The following is a 19,992-nucleotide window of genomic DNA, read 5'->3' on the forward strand; positions in this document are numbered from 1 at the left end:
CATGTTTGTGCAGAGAAGGATTGGTGTATGAAGCTGTTGGTTGTTGTGGACATGGAAGAAGCACTAGATTCCAACCATCGGTTATTACTTATAATATTGTCCTTCTTGGATTTTGCAAGGCACGTAAATCAATGAATGCCATTGAAGTATTAGCAGCAATGGTTGAGAAGGGATGCAAGCCAAATGAAACCACTTATGTATTGTTAATTGAAGGGATTGGTTTTGCTGGATGGCGAGCTGAAGCTATGGAGTTGGCCAATTCCCTTTTTACCATGGATGCTATATCTGAAGATTATTTCAAACGTTTGAACAAAACCTTTCCTTTACTTGATGTATACAATGAAATCACTTAATTAGATTCCAAGAACTTGCTTCTGTTGATCAATCTTCTCCACAAATCTTTGGAATTGACTGCCCTAAATGTATTACTACTCTGTCTTGTTTGATAACTCTTCTGTTGATTCTCATCACTTATGTTTCAACTTTCAAGGCAAAGAAGATTCTGACTAAAAAAATATCAACAGAAGAGGTAAGTATGGTTTTCTCAATCAGAAGAGATTTCCAATCATTCAATGGCCACTGTAATTTATTCCTTATTGAGGGTTCATTTTGGTCATATATGTTATGAGGGTCCATAGGTTTGATTTTGAAGATAGAATAGAATAGAGGTTGATTTGTTATCCATGGACAAACTTCATCCTGTAGTCTTTGAGTTTTGATAGTAGTGAAGGAAAAGATCATTGGTAGCAATATTTTACATGATAGTATGTTTTGATAGTAATCCATATCCAAGTCAGAGTTACTCAAAAGAGAATGCGTGAGTATTAGGCTTCCGATTTTGTTTTTGATATAATTTCTTATGAAGCATGTACAAGAATGGCCAACTGAGCAGAACTTTTGAGTAACTGATTGTTTTTTCATTTCTTACTTAACCAATTTCACATATTCATACTAATTTCAAGTTCCATTGACTCTGATAATTTGATTATACCTGATCAGTATTTTTACTCTTTTACCTGCAGAAATTATATGGGAGATGACTTGTAACAAAATATTTTATAATCCAAAAACCTGTTCAGTGTCGAAACTCTAAATGACAATGAGAATTGCATGACTGAATGCTAATTGAATTGTTGCTAGAAAACATAGAGAGAGAAAAAAATGATATGACAAATGACTGGAGATTTCTATAGTACTGTGTATCAAACAAGCCCCATTTGGTACAATCTATAACAGAATTGTGTCTTTAATGATTTACAATTCGCTTGCATACAGGTGCATTTGTTGCAGACAATGAGAACATGCAGTGCAAAAAAATTCACATATTTTTCTTGCTGGTTTCCATGGATCCTTTTTTCTATAGACACAAATTAGCCAACAATAATTGAGCAAAATACTGATCCCATTGTCCTTGCATCTGTTTATCTCAATTTCTTTCTTTATTTCTTGGTGAATTTCTTCTGTGAAATGACAATGAATCTGAAGTAATTCCCTTGCCATTAATAAATTTAGCTCAGAATGACAGTATACAACATTGAGTTAAAATACCCCATTGACACCGCTCAAAGTCATTTAAATGGAATGTACATCCTTATGTGGTACAAATTCAGAGAAGCTAACATCATCTTCCTGGTAAAAGAATTGACTATACTATGGCTGTTTCTGCAGATGAAACAATTGCAATTGCAAATGGGTGAATAAAGATGGGGAAAACACATAATGAGCATGTATATTTTGTAAATCCTTTCAGCAAAATACTGATGTCAAGATTCCAGAAAACATATGATAACACTGAAGTTTGCTTAAACGCTTCTTCAATTCAATCTGGTACCTTCTTTAAAAACCTTCCACTCTATCAACTTTTCACGCAACTTGCTAGCCTCTTCTGCCATTCCCGCGTCGGCTACACTTTTAAGTATTGTGGAATAAGTTGCTTCGTCTGGCTTAGATTGAAGGGAGATCATTAATTCTAGAACTTGTATTGCCATATCCAGCTTCTTACTTCTACATAATCCACGGACAATTCTCTTGTAAGCACTATTTCTGATCCTATGGCCTCTTTTACCCATTTCTCTCAGTATCTCTACTGCTTCCTCAATCAGATCTGCCCGGAAAAACCCCCAAATCAAAGAGCGATGAGTAATATCATCAGGAATGATCCCATTCTGCGGCATTTGACGATATAATCCCATTGCCTTCTCCATGGAACCCTTTTGAGCCAATCCATTAATCACAGTATTGTAGGTGATCAAACAAGGAGAACAATAACTGCCATTCAACAAGTGAAGTAACTGAAGAGCTTCATCCACCATTCCCTCTTTACAAAGAGCACCTAGGAGCGTATTATAAGTTACAATATCAGGCAAACAATTCTGGGAAACCATTTGATTATAAAAGTTGATTGCTCGATCCAAAAGCCCATATTTACACAAACCATTGATCAAAATGTTAAAAGTGATCACTGTTGGATGATGAGAGGTTTCATTCATGATTGCAAGAATCTTATCTACCGCATCCCAACACCTACGGCTACTGAGAGAATGGAGGAGTGTATTGTAAGTTACAGTATTTGGCTCCAATCCATGAGAAAATATATTGTAAATGACCACAGCTGTATCCCCATATCTCCCTTGTCTACAAGTGAAATTAACAAGTGAATTGTACGTAACAATATCAGGGTAACAACCCTCAGTAGTCATATCTTCCAATACTTCCATAGCACGTACAGTTCCACAGTGCCTGCAGACTAACTCAATGAGAACAGTATAGGTAATCAAATAGGGAGGACACCCCTTTCTCAGCTGCTCTTTCCAAAACCCAATAGCCTGCTCAAATTTTCCATTATCAAACATGCTGCGAAGTATCGTGTTATAACTAATCACATCCGGTGCACAGCCACTCACGCTCATTTTGTCTAGGAGACTAATGGCAGATCTTATATGTCCTCTCCTACAGAGACCACCAATCATCATGTTGTATGTAATAGAATCTGGAATCCCACCAGACATTACCATGATTTCAAGGACCTTGGAAGCTTTATCTATCAGATCAACTTTAACAAGACCACGAATTAAATTTATGCAAGAAGGAAAGTCAGGAATTTGACTACGACGTGCCATTATATCAATCAACCTTGTTGCCTGGGTTAACTTCCCACTGATGCATAAATTGTGAAGAACTTTATTGTTGGTTTCTTCATCATTTTCAACAAAGGGCCCATCTAAAGATGGTAATGAAGAATTTTGAGGCTTTCTTGTAATCATCTTCCCTTCGAAATTTGTATTGCCACCCAATAAATCACTGTCTGAGCTCCATTCATCTTGGTAAACTTCATTAACTCTGTCAACATAAACACTTCCAGGCAGTCCTTGGCACTTAACACAGAACATGTTTCTTCCCACAACAAGATTTCCTTTCCAAAAAGAACAAGATCGAGTTTTGTGATTAAACTTGATTGAAAAGTGACGAATTCCACGTTTCGGTCAACTTGTTTCAAAGTAAGCAAACAATGAACCTCAGTTCTAGAATTCGGTGAAATAACTGCATAGTCCATCTCCAATGCCCACTTGATAAACAACTTGACAAACAAATTCTTTCAAAATACTAAGCAGTAACTGAACATGTTTAGTAACACAAAAATTATTGCAGCTAAAACCAGTTTATAATAAAAAATAAAAACAATGTGTTTATGTTCTTATTTCCTAGTTTCCACCTATATTGAAGATCATCCAGTGATCATTTTCAGCTTCGTCTACCCTTATGAATGAGATGAGTAATCTACCTGTCAAAGTTCAGATATAAAAATTAGCCAAGAAATTTCCCTATGAGTTTCTCAAAACAATAAAAATAAACATGGACCAGAAACATTTAGCCAAACTACCTATGTAACAACTTGCAGATGGTTAATCAAGGAAAATCTGATTAAAGTAGAAATACAATCACTAAGCTCTTAACAACAACCAATTTCATATTTCCATTTCAGTCGAAAGCGCCCTTCAAATTTACAAAAAGTAATAATAAAAATGAGAGCAACAGACAGCAAATAAGAGAATCTCTGGAAGTCGAAGCTCAATCCTCAGAAATCCCAACATATCCCAAAACCCACCTCACCAAAATCATACGTAATTGATTGCCCTACAAATATGTATCATTTAATCCTACAGGTTATAACACGTCTAAAACCAGAAAAAATAAAACCAAAACCAAGTTTACATATCGCTGTGATATAATACAAATTAATCCTCAAACTGACTAAAAGACAACCTTTCATCACCTTGTTTTTCAAAATATGCAAACTACTCAAACAACTGCATTCCATCTTTATGCAGGAAAATATACAAATTATTTTCTTTATTAGCTATAATTTACTCCCAAAAAGTAACAATGTCATAGCAATTGAAAACAGAAACTTATCTATTTAGTATTCAACCTGAATAAAATCCAACAGACATACATTGACAAAGCATTTCTTTCTGCAACATCAAATCCTAGAACACCATTTCCAAAGCTCACTGATTTGGCGGAGAATATACAAATGTTTAAATCACAGCTAGGAGTAAAAAAGATACAGAGAATTGTATAGACAGAAGAACAAGCTAAAACCCTAAACCCTGGAGGAAAATGTCTTGAACTGAATGAAATTACTAGGTCAAAGTTTAGAAGAAAGCCCAGTTTGGCAGTTCTGGATAAAACTAGGGTACTTCTAAGGGTGAATTACTTTGTCCACCCAAGATTTGGTTCCAAAATATTGCGCACTCCTACATTGGTATAAATAATACAATTCACCCAAAATTAGAATACAATAAAAGGGCAAAATAGTCAAACATTTAACTTTACAAGTGTTATAAAAATCAAAAAAGAGAAAATAAAAAGAAAAACAAAGTCTTCTATCCTGTTTCTTTTCTTTGATCTGGAAATATCGTTAAAAAAAATTTAAATTTAAATTTTCTTATATATATAATTTTTTTTATCATTTAAACAATCCTTTAAAAGTAAAATACAAAAATGGTTTAAAAAAATGTATAAATTTTTAGAAATAAAATTGTTATATAGCTGTAACAAAAATATAAGACATTTTTATCATTTTAATAAAACATTTAAAAGGCATGGAAATATGAATTTCCAAATTTAAAGGGAAAAAGGATTTTAGAACGAAGTTTGGGTGGGACATTGTAACTCAGCCTAACAATGATAATGGAGCCCTTCATTTTGTGATGACTCACATTCTTGCACTCGTTTAATGGCTGGGTTTACATTGTGTCCAAGCAGGAACGGTTGTTTGAGGGAGGTAAAATTCTAATTGTTGAGAAATAACTTATCAAATGTTCTAAGTGATTGATGAATATGGTAGAATTAAATCCTAATTAATTAAAATCTGTATTTTGTTTTGTCCAAGTAGAAAACAAAGTAGTTTAATGATAAAGATGGAAGCATATATTAAAGCCCAAGAGACTTATTCCCACCCAAGGTTTAATGCAATTACAAACTTTTATTGTGAGATTTCAAAAACCTAAATATACACCCATCATTTAACTTTTATTAGAATTTTTTATTACATGTAAGAGTAAAATCATCATTTTACTAGTAATATTAAAAAATATATAATTTTATTTCATTTTCTCTACAAGTTTTGAAAACTTACATTTCACCATAATCTCAATTTTGAAAAGTGACTCTCCCCCCCCCCCCCCCACCCACTAGAGTTTTCTTCTCTCCAACAACGATGGCAGCTACCAGCTCCTCCATTTTCTTCCTTATCCCTCTACCACTTTTGATGATGTCCGATGACAAAGCTCGATAATTGAAGACGAAGAGTCTTTGTCGAATCGACTCCAGACAAAGAGAATCCATTTTTTTCATTAATTTGGTTTTAAAAAAAAAAGACAAATTGCACAACAAAAGCTTCATTTGGAGTCTATTCAATGAAAAACGTGACAAATCTGGAGAAGATGGTTGGGGCTTTTTCATCTTTGACTTGTCATTAGTCAAGGCTTCATCGTCACTGAAGAGAAAAAAACCCTCAAGACATAAGGGTAAGTTACTTTTTAAAGTTAAGGTTAATTAAATTCTCAGTTTTAAAACATAAGGAAAAGAGAAATGAAATAAAATCATGTTTTTTCAATGTTACTTATAAAATAATAGTTTTACCTTTAACTCTAATAAAAATTATATGACAGATAAATATTTAAACTTTTAAAATCTTATAGATAAAAGTTTGTATTTACACTAAACCTTAAGTGAAAATAAGTCTTTTGGCCGATATTTAAACAGTGGAAAGGTGGCCCCGCTAACTCGGGGAAGCTAAGTCGTGGCCAAGGTTTGATCAAATCGAGATTTGTATACATTTTGGAGATTACATTTCCATATCGAGGGTATTCTGTAAGTAGTTAAGTTAAAATCCATTTTGGATCTAAATAATGAGTTCACATTTCTAAGGCAATGCAATCCATTTTGAGAACAGGTTGACATAATTTTGCAAATTGAAGCTGGAAATTTACCAGATTCGGTATGCAATATTTGTTCAGTCACCAGGACAATGTTCAATATCTATAATGAATTCATTTTGGTTCTCAATTTTAAAGGTTTAAACTGGAATTATGCATATTGAAATGGGTTTAGCCCTAAAAATATTTGGCAAATTGGTGTAATGGAATTAAGTTCACATATTTAACCCTTAATATGGTAAATTGAGAACTCACATTGGAAAATTAATGTTAATTAGGTTGTTTAAATTTTCATTTTAATTTTAATGTAAGAAGTAATTTTGTCATTATACTATAAAAAAAGGGCAATTCAATTCAGTAATTTACATTCAAGTATACAATTAAACAATCTAAATTAATAATTTAAATTATATTTATTAATTAAAGTATTTTGATTATTATTTAAAAAGGTAAATCATTAAATTAAAACCCTAAATTAATAAAAGACATTAAAAAAATTGGATGGCAGGTAATATTTTAGATCTTTAAAACTTATGGGGCGGGATTTTTTTAATGGACTAAACTTTGGATGGGAATAAGTGATTTGGCTAAATGTGTAATTAAAAGTGTGTACACATAGTATTGTTCTGGATACCCAATTAGATACCAAAACTAGATATAAATAATTATATTATATTAGAAAAGAGCAATGGTATATACACATAATTTTGAATACTTAATTAGATACATATATTATATGTCATTATATGATAAAATGTTATTTTATCATTAATTTAAAATCATTCAATTATATAAATGATATATTATATGAATACTCAATTAAATACTTGAAATCAAATACATATGATTGAATATTATTTTATTATTAAATTAAAGTCACTCAATTATATAATAATACATTATCTAAATACTTAGTTATATATTCAAAATTAAATACATATGTTTTGTCAAAACACAATAAAAAAAGAGTAATATTATATGCACAACTTTATGCATAACTAATAATATATTATTTTGTGATTGAATAGTTTAAAATTAGGCCAAAGGACTATTTCCTACCGAAGTTTTGATAAGTTCTTAAAGTCACACATATGAGATTTGAAAAACTCTAAGTCCTACCCATAAGCCAACTAGGGTTAAATTTTTTTGTTAGAAATTGAGGTAAAATCGTTATTTTACTAATAATATTAAAAAATTAAAATTCATTACATTTTCCTCCTATATTTTAAAAATTAACAATTTTACTCATACTTAAAGTTTTTTAATTTTGAAAAATCACATTTCCCTCTCCCCCAAACTTAGGGTTTTTTTTTCTCTCTTCCGACCACCATCTTCGAGGCCGATGACTTCCCCCTCCACCCCAAAATGTTATTCAACACCTTCTCTCTCCAAATCTTTTCCTTCTCGATGAAGAGATTGGTCTATTTGTCAGAGACAAAAAGATCTAGAGAAGGGAGGTCTTTGTGTTTTGTCGTACACCAACCAATGTTTTAAGGTAAAGAGGGGAGGTCTTCGACATCGAAGATGGTGGTCAAAGGGGTGAAGGAAAAAACGTTAGGGTTAGAGGGATAATTGTGACTTTTTAAAATTAAAAAATTTTATGTAGAAGTGAAGTTGTTAGTTTTTAAAATTTAAAAGAAAAATATAATGTATTTTATATTTTTTAATATTATTAATAAAATAACAATTTTATCTTTACTTATAACATAAAATTTTAATGACAATTAGCCTATAATAAAATTTTTTTTTTAAATTTTATAAGTGTGATTTTAAAAATATATCAAAACTTACGTAGGATAAGTCTTTTGAACTTAAAGTTGAAAATAAAAATAATATTTAATTATATAATAATATATAATTAATTGTAAACATAATTGTATTTTAAAAAAAAAAACAAAACAAAGACACCTGACAAGGAACACGCATGCATGACTCATCCATCCATCCACCCACCCACCTTATGACCAAACAAATACAAGAAAGGGCAAATCCATGGGACCCGCTCCTGTAAATAATATATAATAATATTATTATCATTAATTTGCCACTTTTATAGAAATTATAATTTCTCCACGTCACGCTCCTGCCTTCGCTTCAAGCAACAAAGCGTTTTCAATTACCAAACAAAACAAAACAAGACAAAACAAAATCGCCACGCAACCCCTCTCCCTCTAACCGCGTAAGTGTCCGCTGTCCTCCCCTTTTATCTCCCCTATTTCTCACGTTTTTTTCAATTTCTCTTCCTCCAAACTTTTAACTTTTTTTTTTTCCTTTTCTTTAAGAAATCTCTGTAAATATTTTACTCTACATGTGTTGCGCATTTATTTTTATCCCCAAATTGCCCCTCAAAATATTATCTTCTAACATATGATTTTCAGTGCTTCATCTGCAAACATAATTAAGGCCATTTAATACAAGGTAACTATTTATTTTTATTCTAACTCTAAAAAAAAAAAATTAAAAAGTAAAAGAAAAACATAAGAAACACAGTAAGTTACAAAATTGCTTTTAATTTGTTTATTTTTATTTGTGTTCTAGGGACTAAGGGCTTGAGGTCTTTTTTTTGTTTGCTACAAACTCTGTTGATTGCAATGACCCAATAATGTTTCTTCCAGATTTGCCCTTATTCAAGTTCCTTGTGATTTATATTTGTGATTCTGAATACCCAAATTTTGTTCTAGATTTCTAGGGTTTTTTTTTTTTGACTAATTTAGAAAGTTGATCTAATTTGTCATATCTGGATTTGTGGGGTACTTGGTACCCCCTTGAAGCCATACTTTTTCCTGTAACTGTTCAGACCATCTGGGTTTGGTTTAGGGTTAGGGTTAGATCTGAAATCTGATAATAATCTGATTGATTATTACTTTAGATTTTTTTCTTGGTTTTTGGGATAAGGGTTTGAGGTTTAATTTTTTTTTGTTTAATTTTCTGAATTTCCTAAATTTGGTAATTTATTCTAATTCGGGTGTATTAAAGGAGTTTGAGCTGGATTGAGTAAACTGAAAATTGCAGACTCTTGGATCAGGACCTTGTAAGCCCAAAGCTTTATTCTTTTGATTTCTTGTTGATTTTGTCCTTTTATGTAATTTTACCTGATTGCAGTGGGCATTCAGTGATGAATTCGTAATTTTAGGATTTTTAAATTAATTATTATAGTTAGATTGGCTGATCTTGATTTAATTGTGGATAAACTGTGGTGTCTGTGTGTGCATGTAGGTGATGATGAAATTGACTCGAGTTTTATGAAAAAAATTGTTAGGGTTTTGGATCAAATTAATTATGCTTGAGGTCTTCTAATGGAAGATTTTAGTTGGATTTTTGAGATCACCAGCAAGATTTGTTTTGTGAATCTGGATTCAGCTGCAAAATCATCTTGGATCTTCATTCAAATCTTTATTTAAGAAGACAAAATTGAAGTAAATAGATATTCCCAGAAGATAGGTGAATAGTGAATCTGTCCTTTAAATTGGGATGCTAATTCAAATTTTGATTCATTAACACTGAATACATTACTTTGCTTTTGATGGTTTATGTGATGATTTTCTGTAGTAAAGCTGAAAAGGAGTAAAAAAAGATATCTGTGAGATTTTATTGTGATGACTGAGCATGGAGCTCTTCACTATTATTGGTGATGGTTGAAGTGATCTCTAGGCTAAGTAGATATTAGCATGCTAATGTCCCTTTTAAGCAGAAGATGCTGAAGTATTTTAAAGGTTATAATCAGGTTTACATGCTATTGGTATTTTGGATGGAGAGACCTTTGAGTAATTAGGATCTTCTTTCTCTTGAAACTTTTCTTGAAGTTGCTGCTTTACTCCAGATTTTATAGTTGTAAGGGATTTGTAAGTGTTTTGTTTAACAGAGGGTAAAACACAAACCTCTGGGTGGGGAGGGAGGGAATTCTGGAATAGGTATCAGTCCGCATCATGAAATTGATTATGAAAGTAATTCTATGCTCTCTCTTCCCCCCTCCTTCTCCCTCCTTTTGCTCTAGGATAGAGCCAAGTTTCAGTTTGTTAATAATATATTTGCTTATCAGTTAGAGCAAAGCACGTACTTTTTTTACACCCTTTGCAATCATGCTTTTCTTTTTTACCAAATTATGGTTTCCTATAGAACACCAATTCTGTGCAGTAGAATATGATAATGTAGCATGTAGTATAGATTATGAACTAGATCACAAATTTTAACTATAATCATCTATTATAAGTTTTTTATTGGCCATTTTTTGAAGATACTACTTTTTGCACTAGCTACCATGGAGTTGTACACTAACTTTGTTTTACTGCCAGGTTATAAGCCCTAAGATCGGCCGTTATCCTATGTATTGGAATTTTAACTTAAATTGCTCACTTTAACCTTTCAATTATGATTTATGGACATATGGCCTATTGTCTTTGTCATGCAGTAAATGGGGACAGAACTTGTGAGAGTTTGCGTCAAAGAAGAGAATGATGAAGTTCCATCAGTTCCACCAGGCTTTGAGTCATGTGCATCGTTCCCCCTAAAACGGGTACAAGATGTTGAGAAACATGATAATGACATGAAAAGCAGTTGCTCAGCTTCTGTAAGTGCCTCTGAATCACAGCAAGTTCAGTTAGAAACTGATGGTGGTGATTCTGATGGTGCGAAGATGAGGCCCCTTCGGCGTAGACCATGGATAAACTATGGGCAGTTTGATCATAGTTCAGAGGATGAATCTGATTCCAGGAAGCTTGGTCAAGTAATGCTATTTGAATTTTTCCTCTTAAAGTTCTGCTTTCTAATTTTCTTTGCCTGAATTTAACAATATAACCTATAATATTATTTCTGGAGTTCTGCATGTCTTGATAGTGACATATTTTCTGTTTGTTAATGCAGAATTTTACTGTAAAACCTTGTCTTCCTAAGGGGGTTATCCGTGGATGTCCAGATTGTAGTGATTGCCAGAAGGTTATCTTTTGAAACTTCTGTACCACATTCTTTTACATCACTAAGATCCCCTTTTATTCTTTCCTATCTTATTATCATCGCATCGTATTAATAGAGGCAATTACTGCTGAATTACTATAAAGTATTTGACATTTGCTGTTTGGCTGGTGATCATAAGACTAGCTGAAGCTCTGTAGCCTGGACTTTGCTTTTGATATATTCCTTCCCGCTTCTTGTCATAATTCTTTTATAGTCTGTAATTGATTTATGGATGGAACAGGTTACTGCAAGTTGGCGTCCAGAAGATGCTTGCAAGCCTGTCCTTGAAGATGCTCCTGTATTCTATCCTACTGCAGAGGTCTCTATAATTGTTCTCAGCACTTGAATTATGTGAAAACAAAAACTGGTTTTCTATCTACTGCTTGTAAAATCTGGCATCAGAATTTAGATAACTGAACTGTTTTATCCTTTTTCAGGAATTTGAAGATACTTTGAAATATATAGCTACCATTCGTCCAAAAGCTGAACCATATGGAATATGCCGGATTGTTCCCCCGTCCTCTTGGCAACCTCCTTGTCCACTTAAAGAAAAGCATAAATGGGAGAGTTCTACATTTGCAACCCGTGTGCAAAGGGTTGACAAACTTCAGAATCGGCATTCAATGAGAAAGATATCAAAGTTCCAACAAAACCATAATAGGAGAAAAAGACGCAGATGCACAAAAATGGCTGTGGACTGTGGAACTGATTGCAGCAATGTCCCTGGAACTGGCTATGGCGGATATTTTGAGGATGAGAGATTTGGGTTTGAACCTGGCCCAGAGTTTACTCTGAATAAATTTCAGAAATATGCAGATTTTTTCAAGGCTCGATACTTTAGGAGGAATGGGAATGATATTCAAAATATGGGAGTTAATGCAGCCATGCTTCAAGAGAACTGGGAACCATCCATGGACAATATTGAGGGGGAATATTGGCGGATAGTTGAGAAAGCAACTGAAGAAATAGAGGTATGACATGTGAGTTGTCACAGTTTTCTGGTTTATAAGTATTAGTTGATTTGCTTCTTTGCTAGCTCTTTGTTTTGCTTATCAGATATCTCTTCCTATTTTCTCAAAAGAGGTTGTGAAACTGAGCCCTTAATTGTATGCTGGTTCGCTGTGCAGGTCCTATATGGGGCTGATTTGGAAACTGGGGTTTTTGGTAGTGGTTTTCCTAAAATGCCTATTCAAGTTGGTTCTGCTTCAGATGAGCGGTACATAAAATCAGGCTGGAACTTGAATAACTTTCCACGGCTACCTGGATCTGTCCTCACTTATGAAAGCGGTGATATATCTGGTGTTCTTGTACCATGGTTGTATATAGGGATGTGTTTTTCTTCCTTTTGTTGGGTAAGAACGCATAACATTTTTTCATTGGATACAATGAATTTTGGTTTTTCTTTTGTAAACATTGTATTTTAACATGACAAATTCCAACTTTCAGTCAGATTACTGCATCCAAAATAAATTTACCTAATGAATTAACTTATTTATTTGTTTGAATCAAAATTTGAGCTTGTTTAAATCTGAAGCCATAGTTTTGTTAATCTGTTCTAGATTTTGATGTTGCTTATTTATACGTTTTGTTTTACATGTGCGAGAACAGCATGTCGAAGATCATCACTTGTACTCTCTAAATTACATGCATTGGGGTGCTCCAAAAATGTGGTATGGTGTTCCGGGAAACAATGCCCTTAAATTGGAAAAGGCTATGAGAAAGCATTTGTCTGATCTTTTTGAAGAACAGCCTGACCTGCTTCATAAGCTAGTAAGTAGATATTCATGTGTTTTTTGGTGTTATCTAGTCTAATAATGAATTTAATTTTTTAGAAGCATGATATACGCATGCTTGCATGCACAACATTCTGTAACATTTATGTTTGTTTAGTGATTGGGAAGGCATAAATCGGGTTTTACTATATTTATTTTAGTTCTTGGGGATAGAAAGCTAAATCCTGCTAATTTTAAAATGAATGGCTGTACATGTTGCAGACTCAATTTGGAATTGGTCTCTCTTGTTGTTCAGGAAATGCTAATAACATTGTCGTTCTTAGCTATAGTTCTTTATGATTTATGATTTTGTTCCTCTCTCTTTTCTCTTATATTTGGTGCATTTTAGTCTATCTTGTTGCTTTTTGCTTTTCTCTGTGCTTACTTATAGTCTGTTAGAAAATGAGGTCTCCCTCAAAGTGTACCTGAAAAATCTCTGATTTCCTTGCTTGCGATGTAAGTTAAAACATTGCTTTCAACATACCACTCCATAAAACCTTTGCCTTACAATCCTACCAAAGGTATAATGTTTCTGAATCAACACTGAGATACTGGGAGCTGAACCAGAAAGGTTTCACTGCCTTAAAAAGTTTAGACCATATTTTTCAGGGATGGATAAGAAATAAATGCTGAATGATCTCCGCCTCCCTTTAACACATTAACACCAATTAGGTGATAAACAAACTTGTGATCTATTCCTCTGATCAGAATCATAGTATTAACCTTTCCTGGGGTCGCAGTCCTACAATAATTTGAATCTTACAAGAACTTCTGCTTTAGACATCATCTGTACTGATTGAAATAATAAAAATGGACTGTAAATCAAACCAACTGAAGTAGGATTTTCATTATGGCCTCCAAAAACTGCAAGCCAATTTTTAATCATCAAGTGAGAATTCTCTATTTGAGAAATAAACTTATAAACTTTTTATGCTTCCTAATCATTTATCTTGTCATATACATGATGCTATATTTTATGTCAGCGTGAACTTGTTCTTTCATGCAGGTTACACAGCTTTCCCCCTCCATACTGAAATCTGAAGGTGTACCTGTCTATCGCTGTGTTCAGAATGCTGGAGAATTTGTTCTGACCTTCCCTCGAGCGTATCATTCAGGATTCAATTGTGGCTTCAACTGTGCAGAGGCAGTGAATGTAGCTCCTGTTGACTGGTTGCCCCATGGGCAGATTGCTATAGAGCTATACCGCCAGCAGGGGCGTAAAACTTCCATCTCCCATGATAAACTTTTGCTTGGGGCTGCAAGGGAAGCTGTTAGAGCTCATTGGGAGCTTAATTTACTGAAGAAGAATAATTTGGATAACTTAAGATGGAAAGATTTGTGTGGAAGGGATGGAATCTTGGCAACAGCACTTAAGGTCAAATTTGCCTTTTTTATTCTCTTCTTGATTGGACTTATTTTATATGGCAGATATATTGTAGTTGAAATAGTACTTGTGACAAAAATCAAGCAGAAATTTGGAATTTTTTAAAGCCAGGACACCAATGATAAAATTAACTCCAAGCAGGATATCTAGAGTAAAAGCAAACTCAGAATTACTACTAGGAAAATTGTGGATCTTGCATTTTAAAGATTTTTTAATATAGAGCTTCTGGCCTAGGTTTTGAGCTCCTAACAGGTCTACTTTTTATAAGTATGCATGCTACATTAATTTAATTGTGAGTACTGCTATGCATCCTTAGTACTATCCCACATTTGTTATCCTAAGTGATGTGTCTTCCTAGGTAGTATTACCTTATATTTTACAAGTCAGTGCCCATAGGAAGAATCATCTTTTAGATGGAAGCTTTGGGAATAGACTTGGGATACAGTGGCACTACTCATCTGTATATATATAACCGTAAATGCATAACAGCACATTAATTAAGTGGTGCATGAAAATCTAGATATTTTTTGGTTATTCGGCGGCTTTATTTCAGCTCTGTTAGGTCAAAGTGGCGTCTCTGTTTTACATATTAGTTTAATTTATGGAATTGTTTTTGTGAATTTCACACGAAAACCTGAAACATTAATTCTGGACTTACTAAACCTGTAACTTCCCAAAGTATACACGTTGCAGACAAATATGCACATGTAATTATAACTTTACTCTTCTGATTTTGTTCATTTCTGCTGTTTAGACTCGTGTAGAAATGGAGCGTGTGAGGAGGGAATATTTTTGCAGTTCTTCACTAGCAATGAAAATGGACAGTAATTTTGATGCCACTAGTGAGAGGGAATGTGTTGTATGCCTTTTTGACTTGCACTTGTCTGCGGTGGGTTGTCATTGTTCCTCAGATAAGTATGCCTGTTTGAATCATGCAAAGAATTTCTGCTCATGTGCTTGGAGTGCCAAATTTTTCCTCTTTCGTTATGACATCAGGGAATTGAACATCCTTGTTGAAGCATTGGAAGGGAAATTAAGTGCAGTTTACAGATGGGCAAGACTAGATCTTGGACTGGCCCTGAGTTCATATATCTCCAGAGACAATGTGCAAGTTGATAATTTATCTCATTCCATTTATGGCAAGGTACTTAAAGATGTGAAATCTCAGCCTACAGAAGCCAGGATCTTTGGATTAATGTCATCTCAACAAAATAATAATCCATCAGAAGCTATGTTGCCCTTGAAAGACATGAAAATATCATCTACATCTGACAAATCTTCTCATGTAATTGAAATAAAAAATTCTAACTTGAAGTTGAGGACTGAAGAATCTATTCATTTGGCTTCCAGTCCAAGACAACCTGTTTGTCAGTTCTCTCAAGAAAATATGTCATATAATACAGATCAAGCTGACCAGAAATCTTTATTAAATAAGCCTTCAGTTTTGGGAAATAACACTGTTATACTGCTTAGTGACGACGAAGATGACGAACCAAAAGAGACGGTTTCAAAAAGATCTACAGGAAGCTCTGTAAAAGATGTAGAACATTCTGGGCAATCAGCTTCTTCTGAAGATAAAACAACCACATGTAGTCATGATAAAGTTCCAGTCTTGTTTGCCCCAGTCACTAGTGCTATATTAACGAGTCAAAAGGATTTGTGTACTGTATCTGATGTACAAAGGATTAATTGTCCATCTAATACCGTACAAGTGAAAGCTGAACATCATCCAGATGGTGGAACATTGTTGGAATCTAGTCCACCAGAAGTTTCCTGTCTTGTAGTCTTTACAAATGAAGAATCTGGTAGAACTCTTTCAAATTCCACAATTAGTGGGGAGACCAGTTGTCATAATGTGTCAAATGTCGGGAGTAACCTTGAGCATCTTCCACCATGTGAAAATGGAAATTCTAACTATGAGGACAGTCATGAAAAGTTGGGAACACCTTCCACCTCAAATTTAGCAAGCAATGTGAGAAATAATACAGGGAATCCATCTTGCTCTCAAAACAACTTAGACAGATCATTCCACCAGAAAGGTCCTCGCATTGCAAAGGTTGTGCGGAGAATCAACTGCAATGTTGAGGCCCTGGAATATGGCATTGTGCTTTCTGGAAAGTTATGGTGTAACAGCCGGGCAATATTTCCCAAAGGTCAGCATATGGCTTCTTTATAGAGATAATTAATTTTAGAGAGATGGCCAACTACAAGAAGAAGAAAAATACTTACGTGAATTTATTTTACTTGGTGCAGGATTTAGGAGCCGGGTTAGGTACATAAGTATTCTAGATCCAACAAATATGTGTTACTATGTTTCAGAAATTCTTGACGCAGGACGTGACAGACCGCTCTTTATGGTAATTAGTTTTTTCCCCTTACCCAAAACTGCTATTTTGCCGTACACATTCTACTTTTGCTCTTCTGCAAGTCTCTTGCAAGAATTCTTGAGAAAGTAATTTTTCCAGTGTTGATACGACTTCTGATGATGATATATTCATAAAACAAACTCATAGAAGATTTAAATGAATGATTGCTGCTGTATCCAACTGCTAAACAATTACTGAGCAAGGTCAAATTTTGCTTGCTGACACAGCTACTATGTAGCCTCTTTTTGCTTGTATGGAGAAGAAAGGGTTATTATTAATTGAAGGACACTTATTTTTAAAATCTTAAGGAAACACAAGTTTCATTTGTATCAATAAACAAATATCTTTATCATCGCACACTCTTCTATGTACTTTTTATCAATAAATGGACACTTTTTAAGAGACATCAATAAAGTTTCCTTTGAGTGAGAGAAAGTGTCTGTTTATTGATATAAATGAAACTTATGTCATTTTTCTCGAGTTTTGAAATTAGTATCCTCTAAATGATTATAACCACCCAAGGAAGAATCAATCTAGTTTGATTATCAACTTTCATTCCAACTCCCTTCACACAAATAATTCAGCATCATGTCATTTGAATTATGTTGTCATGTGCTCTGTTAAACTAAGGCTACAATATATTTTGGTTAGCCTAAGAGATTGTAATCTAGAGGATAAATATCATGGGTGTTTTTTTTTTTTTTTTCATTCTTTCAGTTTCACTAAACTGCAGAAAATCAGTGAGTTTATATCAAGCTGGCATGACATATTCATTTAATTTTCAGGTTTCCTTGGAGCTAAGTCCCAGTGAGGTATTCATTCATATTTCTGCTGCCAAATGCTGGGAAATGGTTAGAGATAGAGTAAATCAAGAGATAGCAAAGCAACATAAATTGGGAAGGACAAACCTTCCTCCTTTACAGCCTCCTGGGAGTGTTGACGGCTTTGAAATGTTTGGGTTTTCTTCTCCAGCAATTGTGCAGGTAAATCAGCCATTAGGACTGATGACAAGATAATCTGTGCAAGAACTTCCGGGAATTGCATTCCTTTTGCATGTGTCTTCTTCTTCTATTCTTTTTTTAACTGTACTTTAGGTTGTATCTTGGTTGATGTGGGGTTTGAATAAAATCTTCCGAGGGTTAATTTTAGGACCTCTAATTTGAACTGCTGGACTAAGGTTGACATAATGAGAAGAATCATTAGACTTTAAGTATTATTAGGTGCTTCAATGCAATGTATTATTATTTGTGATAGAGTCTATCAATACATGTTTTATGGTTGTGCATGTGATGTTTTTTCTTGTTCTTTTTCATCTTTATTTTAAGCAAGAAGTCAAGGTTCAAGAGATGGTTGAAGCCTACTGAAAACATAACATTGTCTTCAACCTTTTGAACAGAAAATCAACCGATAATGGAAGTTGGTTTGTTTTCTTTATTGATCTGTTGATTTCCCCGTTTTCAAACAAGTAGCTTGAAAGTTATTGCTGCCATGAGTCAGTTAAGACTCTCTACGAAATGTTCTACATTGTTTTCTTTCTCTTTGTTATTCCATTGTTACGAACACTGTGAGATAGAATATCTTGAAAATTCGTATCTTTCATTTGTTTTCTCTTCCTCTCAATCTTCTTCGCCCTTCAATGGCTCAAGCAGTAGTGTATCATATGATTTCATGGCTCCTTAGTTTATTACTTCATGATAGACATGTTCATTAAATATGATACCTGGTTCAATTTTCATTTCTTTTAACAGGCCATAGAGGCAATGGACCGTAATTGTGTTTCTATGGAGTACTGGGACTCCCGACCCTTCTCCCGGGCTCAAATGCAGATTCAACAACCTTCTCAAAATGGCAGTAACTTAAATACAGCGTATGGGGATCAAAATAGTCAGGATTCACCGGTTGGAGCTGAATCAATTCTTAGAGGCCTCTTTAAGAAAGCAAGTCCTGGAGAACTGCATTCACTTCATAGCATTTTAAAGGACAATAGACCAGCAGGTGATCGATTCTTGCTGACTCAACTTCTTAAAAAAGAGATTTACAATCGTCCCCGATGATTCATTATTTTGGATCAAAACTAAACATACCATGGCAGTTTTGACTTTGTAAATTCCCCAGTTCTTGCATTCATCTAGCACATGCACCCACTATTCTCATTCATCACTTTATTCTTTTTGTTCTTCGTAGATAAAGAAAATAGAGAGAAAATAGTTCATGGAATTCCATTTCTGGGAATTTCAGCCAGTGGATGCTACCCCCCACCCTGTCCTATTCTAACAATTACTTATTTGGGACACTGTATAAAACTTTAGTCGAGTTGAAAAAGCCTATGGATCTTCCTTTTGTTAAAAACAATTAAATATGATTCGGCCTAATGTACAAAATAGTTTCATGTTGGGCTCATTTTGGTTTATGTCAGTTGGGCTTTTTGTTGCCACACTTAACTTCTGTTTGTTTCATCCATGAAATTATTTCTCTTGGCAGGGCAGGATTTCACATTTACTATTTTTTAAAATTAAATATGAGAAAATAAATATGTTGCATCAATCACCTATAATTAATATGGTCTTATAACCAGTGTTTATAAATAATCCTAAACATTATTAATGTGAGCGCAATGCGGTGATAGTATTTAATTTATCATTAATGATACACGCGGTTATACATAAAAGGCTTGCAATAAATTAATGTTATGTGGATATATCAAGAGAGTTGGGAATAGTTAAAATTCTTTTTTTTTTTTTTTTCTGATATGGTATGTAAGGTTATGATCTACAAAATTATGAATAGTGATGGAGGCCTTGGGATATAGCCCACAGGTTGGCTTGATGTAATGACAATAAATAATAAAAAATATGATAATTAAAATTAAACAAATTAATAAAAGGGAGAAGGACTATTTCCCACCCATGTTTTGATGCATTCTCAAATTGGAACCCACGGCAGATGAAAATCCAGTTTTCCCACCCGTGACCAAACTGCCGTCCAATTTTTCAGTTAGAGACAGGGGCAAAATCGTCATTTGCTATTTAAAACCTTAAAACTTTTAAATATTATCGTTTCCCCCCTCCAGGTTTTAA

General features: G+C 33.8%; 2 protein-coding genes across 5 annotated transcripts; one reads left to right on the plus strand and one right to left on the minus strand.

Moving 5' to 3' along the window:
* Positions 1-1,534: 1,534 nt before the first annotated feature.
* Positions 1,535-4,670, minus strand: LOC123220333 (pentatricopeptide repeat-containing protein At1g08610-like). Of its 3 annotated transcripts, none has more exons than XM_044642520.1 (2): positions 4,454-4,670; positions 1,535-3,781 (listed from the first exon to the last, which is right to left on the minus strand). In XM_044642520.1, exon 2 carries the CDS (start codon positions 3,387-3,389, stop codon positions 1,815-1,817), a length of 1,575 nt encoding a protein of 524 aa, XP_044498455.1. In that variant the 5' UTR covers positions 3,390-3,781; positions 4,454-4,670; the 3' UTR covers positions 1,535-1,814. The 3 variants fall into 3 exon arrangements, with proteins under 3 accessions (XP_044498455.1, XP_044498456.1, XP_044498458.1); XM_044642521.1 differs by having other exon boundaries at positions 4,430-4,670; XM_044642523.1 differs by lacking the exon at positions 4,454-4,670 and adding an exon at positions 3,881-4,228.
* A 4,141-nt stretch (positions 4,671-8,811) lies between these two features.
* LOC123221250 (putative lysine-specific demethylase JMJ16) lies at positions 8,812-19,315 on the plus strand. 2 transcript variants are annotated; one of them, XM_044644041.1, is made up of 12 exons: positions 8,812-8,861; positions 10,852-11,166; positions 11,304-11,375; positions 11,635-11,712; positions 11,831-12,364; positions 12,521-12,745; positions 13,002-13,163; positions 14,172-14,540; positions 15,304-16,702; positions 16,803-16,906; positions 17,701-17,898; positions 18,664-19,315. In XM_044644041.1, the coding sequence occupies exons 2-12, from the start codon at positions 10,855-10,857 to the stop codon at positions 18,967-18,969; spliced, it is 3,759 nt and encodes a 1,252-aa protein (XP_044499976.1). In that variant the 5' UTR covers positions 8,812-8,861; positions 10,852-10,854; the 3' UTR covers positions 18,970-19,315. The 2 variants fall into 2 exon arrangements, with proteins under 2 accessions (XP_044499976.1, XP_044499975.1); XM_044644040.1 differs by lacking the exon at positions 8,812-8,861 and adding an exon at positions 8,990-9,474.
* The last annotated feature ends 677 nt before the right edge of the window (positions 19,316-19,992 follow it).

Source organism: Mangifera indica, chromosome 7 (assembly GCF_011075055.1).
Source record: "Mangifera indica cultivar Alphonso chromosome 7, CATAS_Mindica_2.1, whole genome shotgun sequence".
NCBI lineage: Eukaryota > Viridiplantae > Streptophyta > Magnoliopsida > Sapindales > Anacardiaceae > Mangifera > Mangifera indica.

What these genes read in the sequence shown, in the direction of transcription:
- LOC123220333 (XM_044642520.1), bottom strand. Translation starts at nt 3,389, where the DNA reads ATGTTCTGTGTTAAGTGCCAAGGACTGCCTGGAAGTGTTTATGTTGAC.
- LOC123221250 (XM_044644041.1), top strand. Translation starts at nt 10,855, where the DNA reads ATGGGGACAGAACTTGTGAGAGTTTGCGTCAAAGAAGAGAATGATGAA. An exon ending in TATTCTATCCTACTGCAGAG is followed by an intron (nt 11,713 to 11,830) that starts GTCTCTATAATT and finishes ATCCTTTTTCAG; the next exon opens with GAATTTGAAGATACTTTGAA. An exon ending in AAGCAACTGAAGAAATAGAG is followed by an intron (nt 12,365 to 12,520) that starts GTATGACATGTG and finishes TTCGCTGTGCAG; the next exon opens with GTCCTATATGGGGCTGATTT.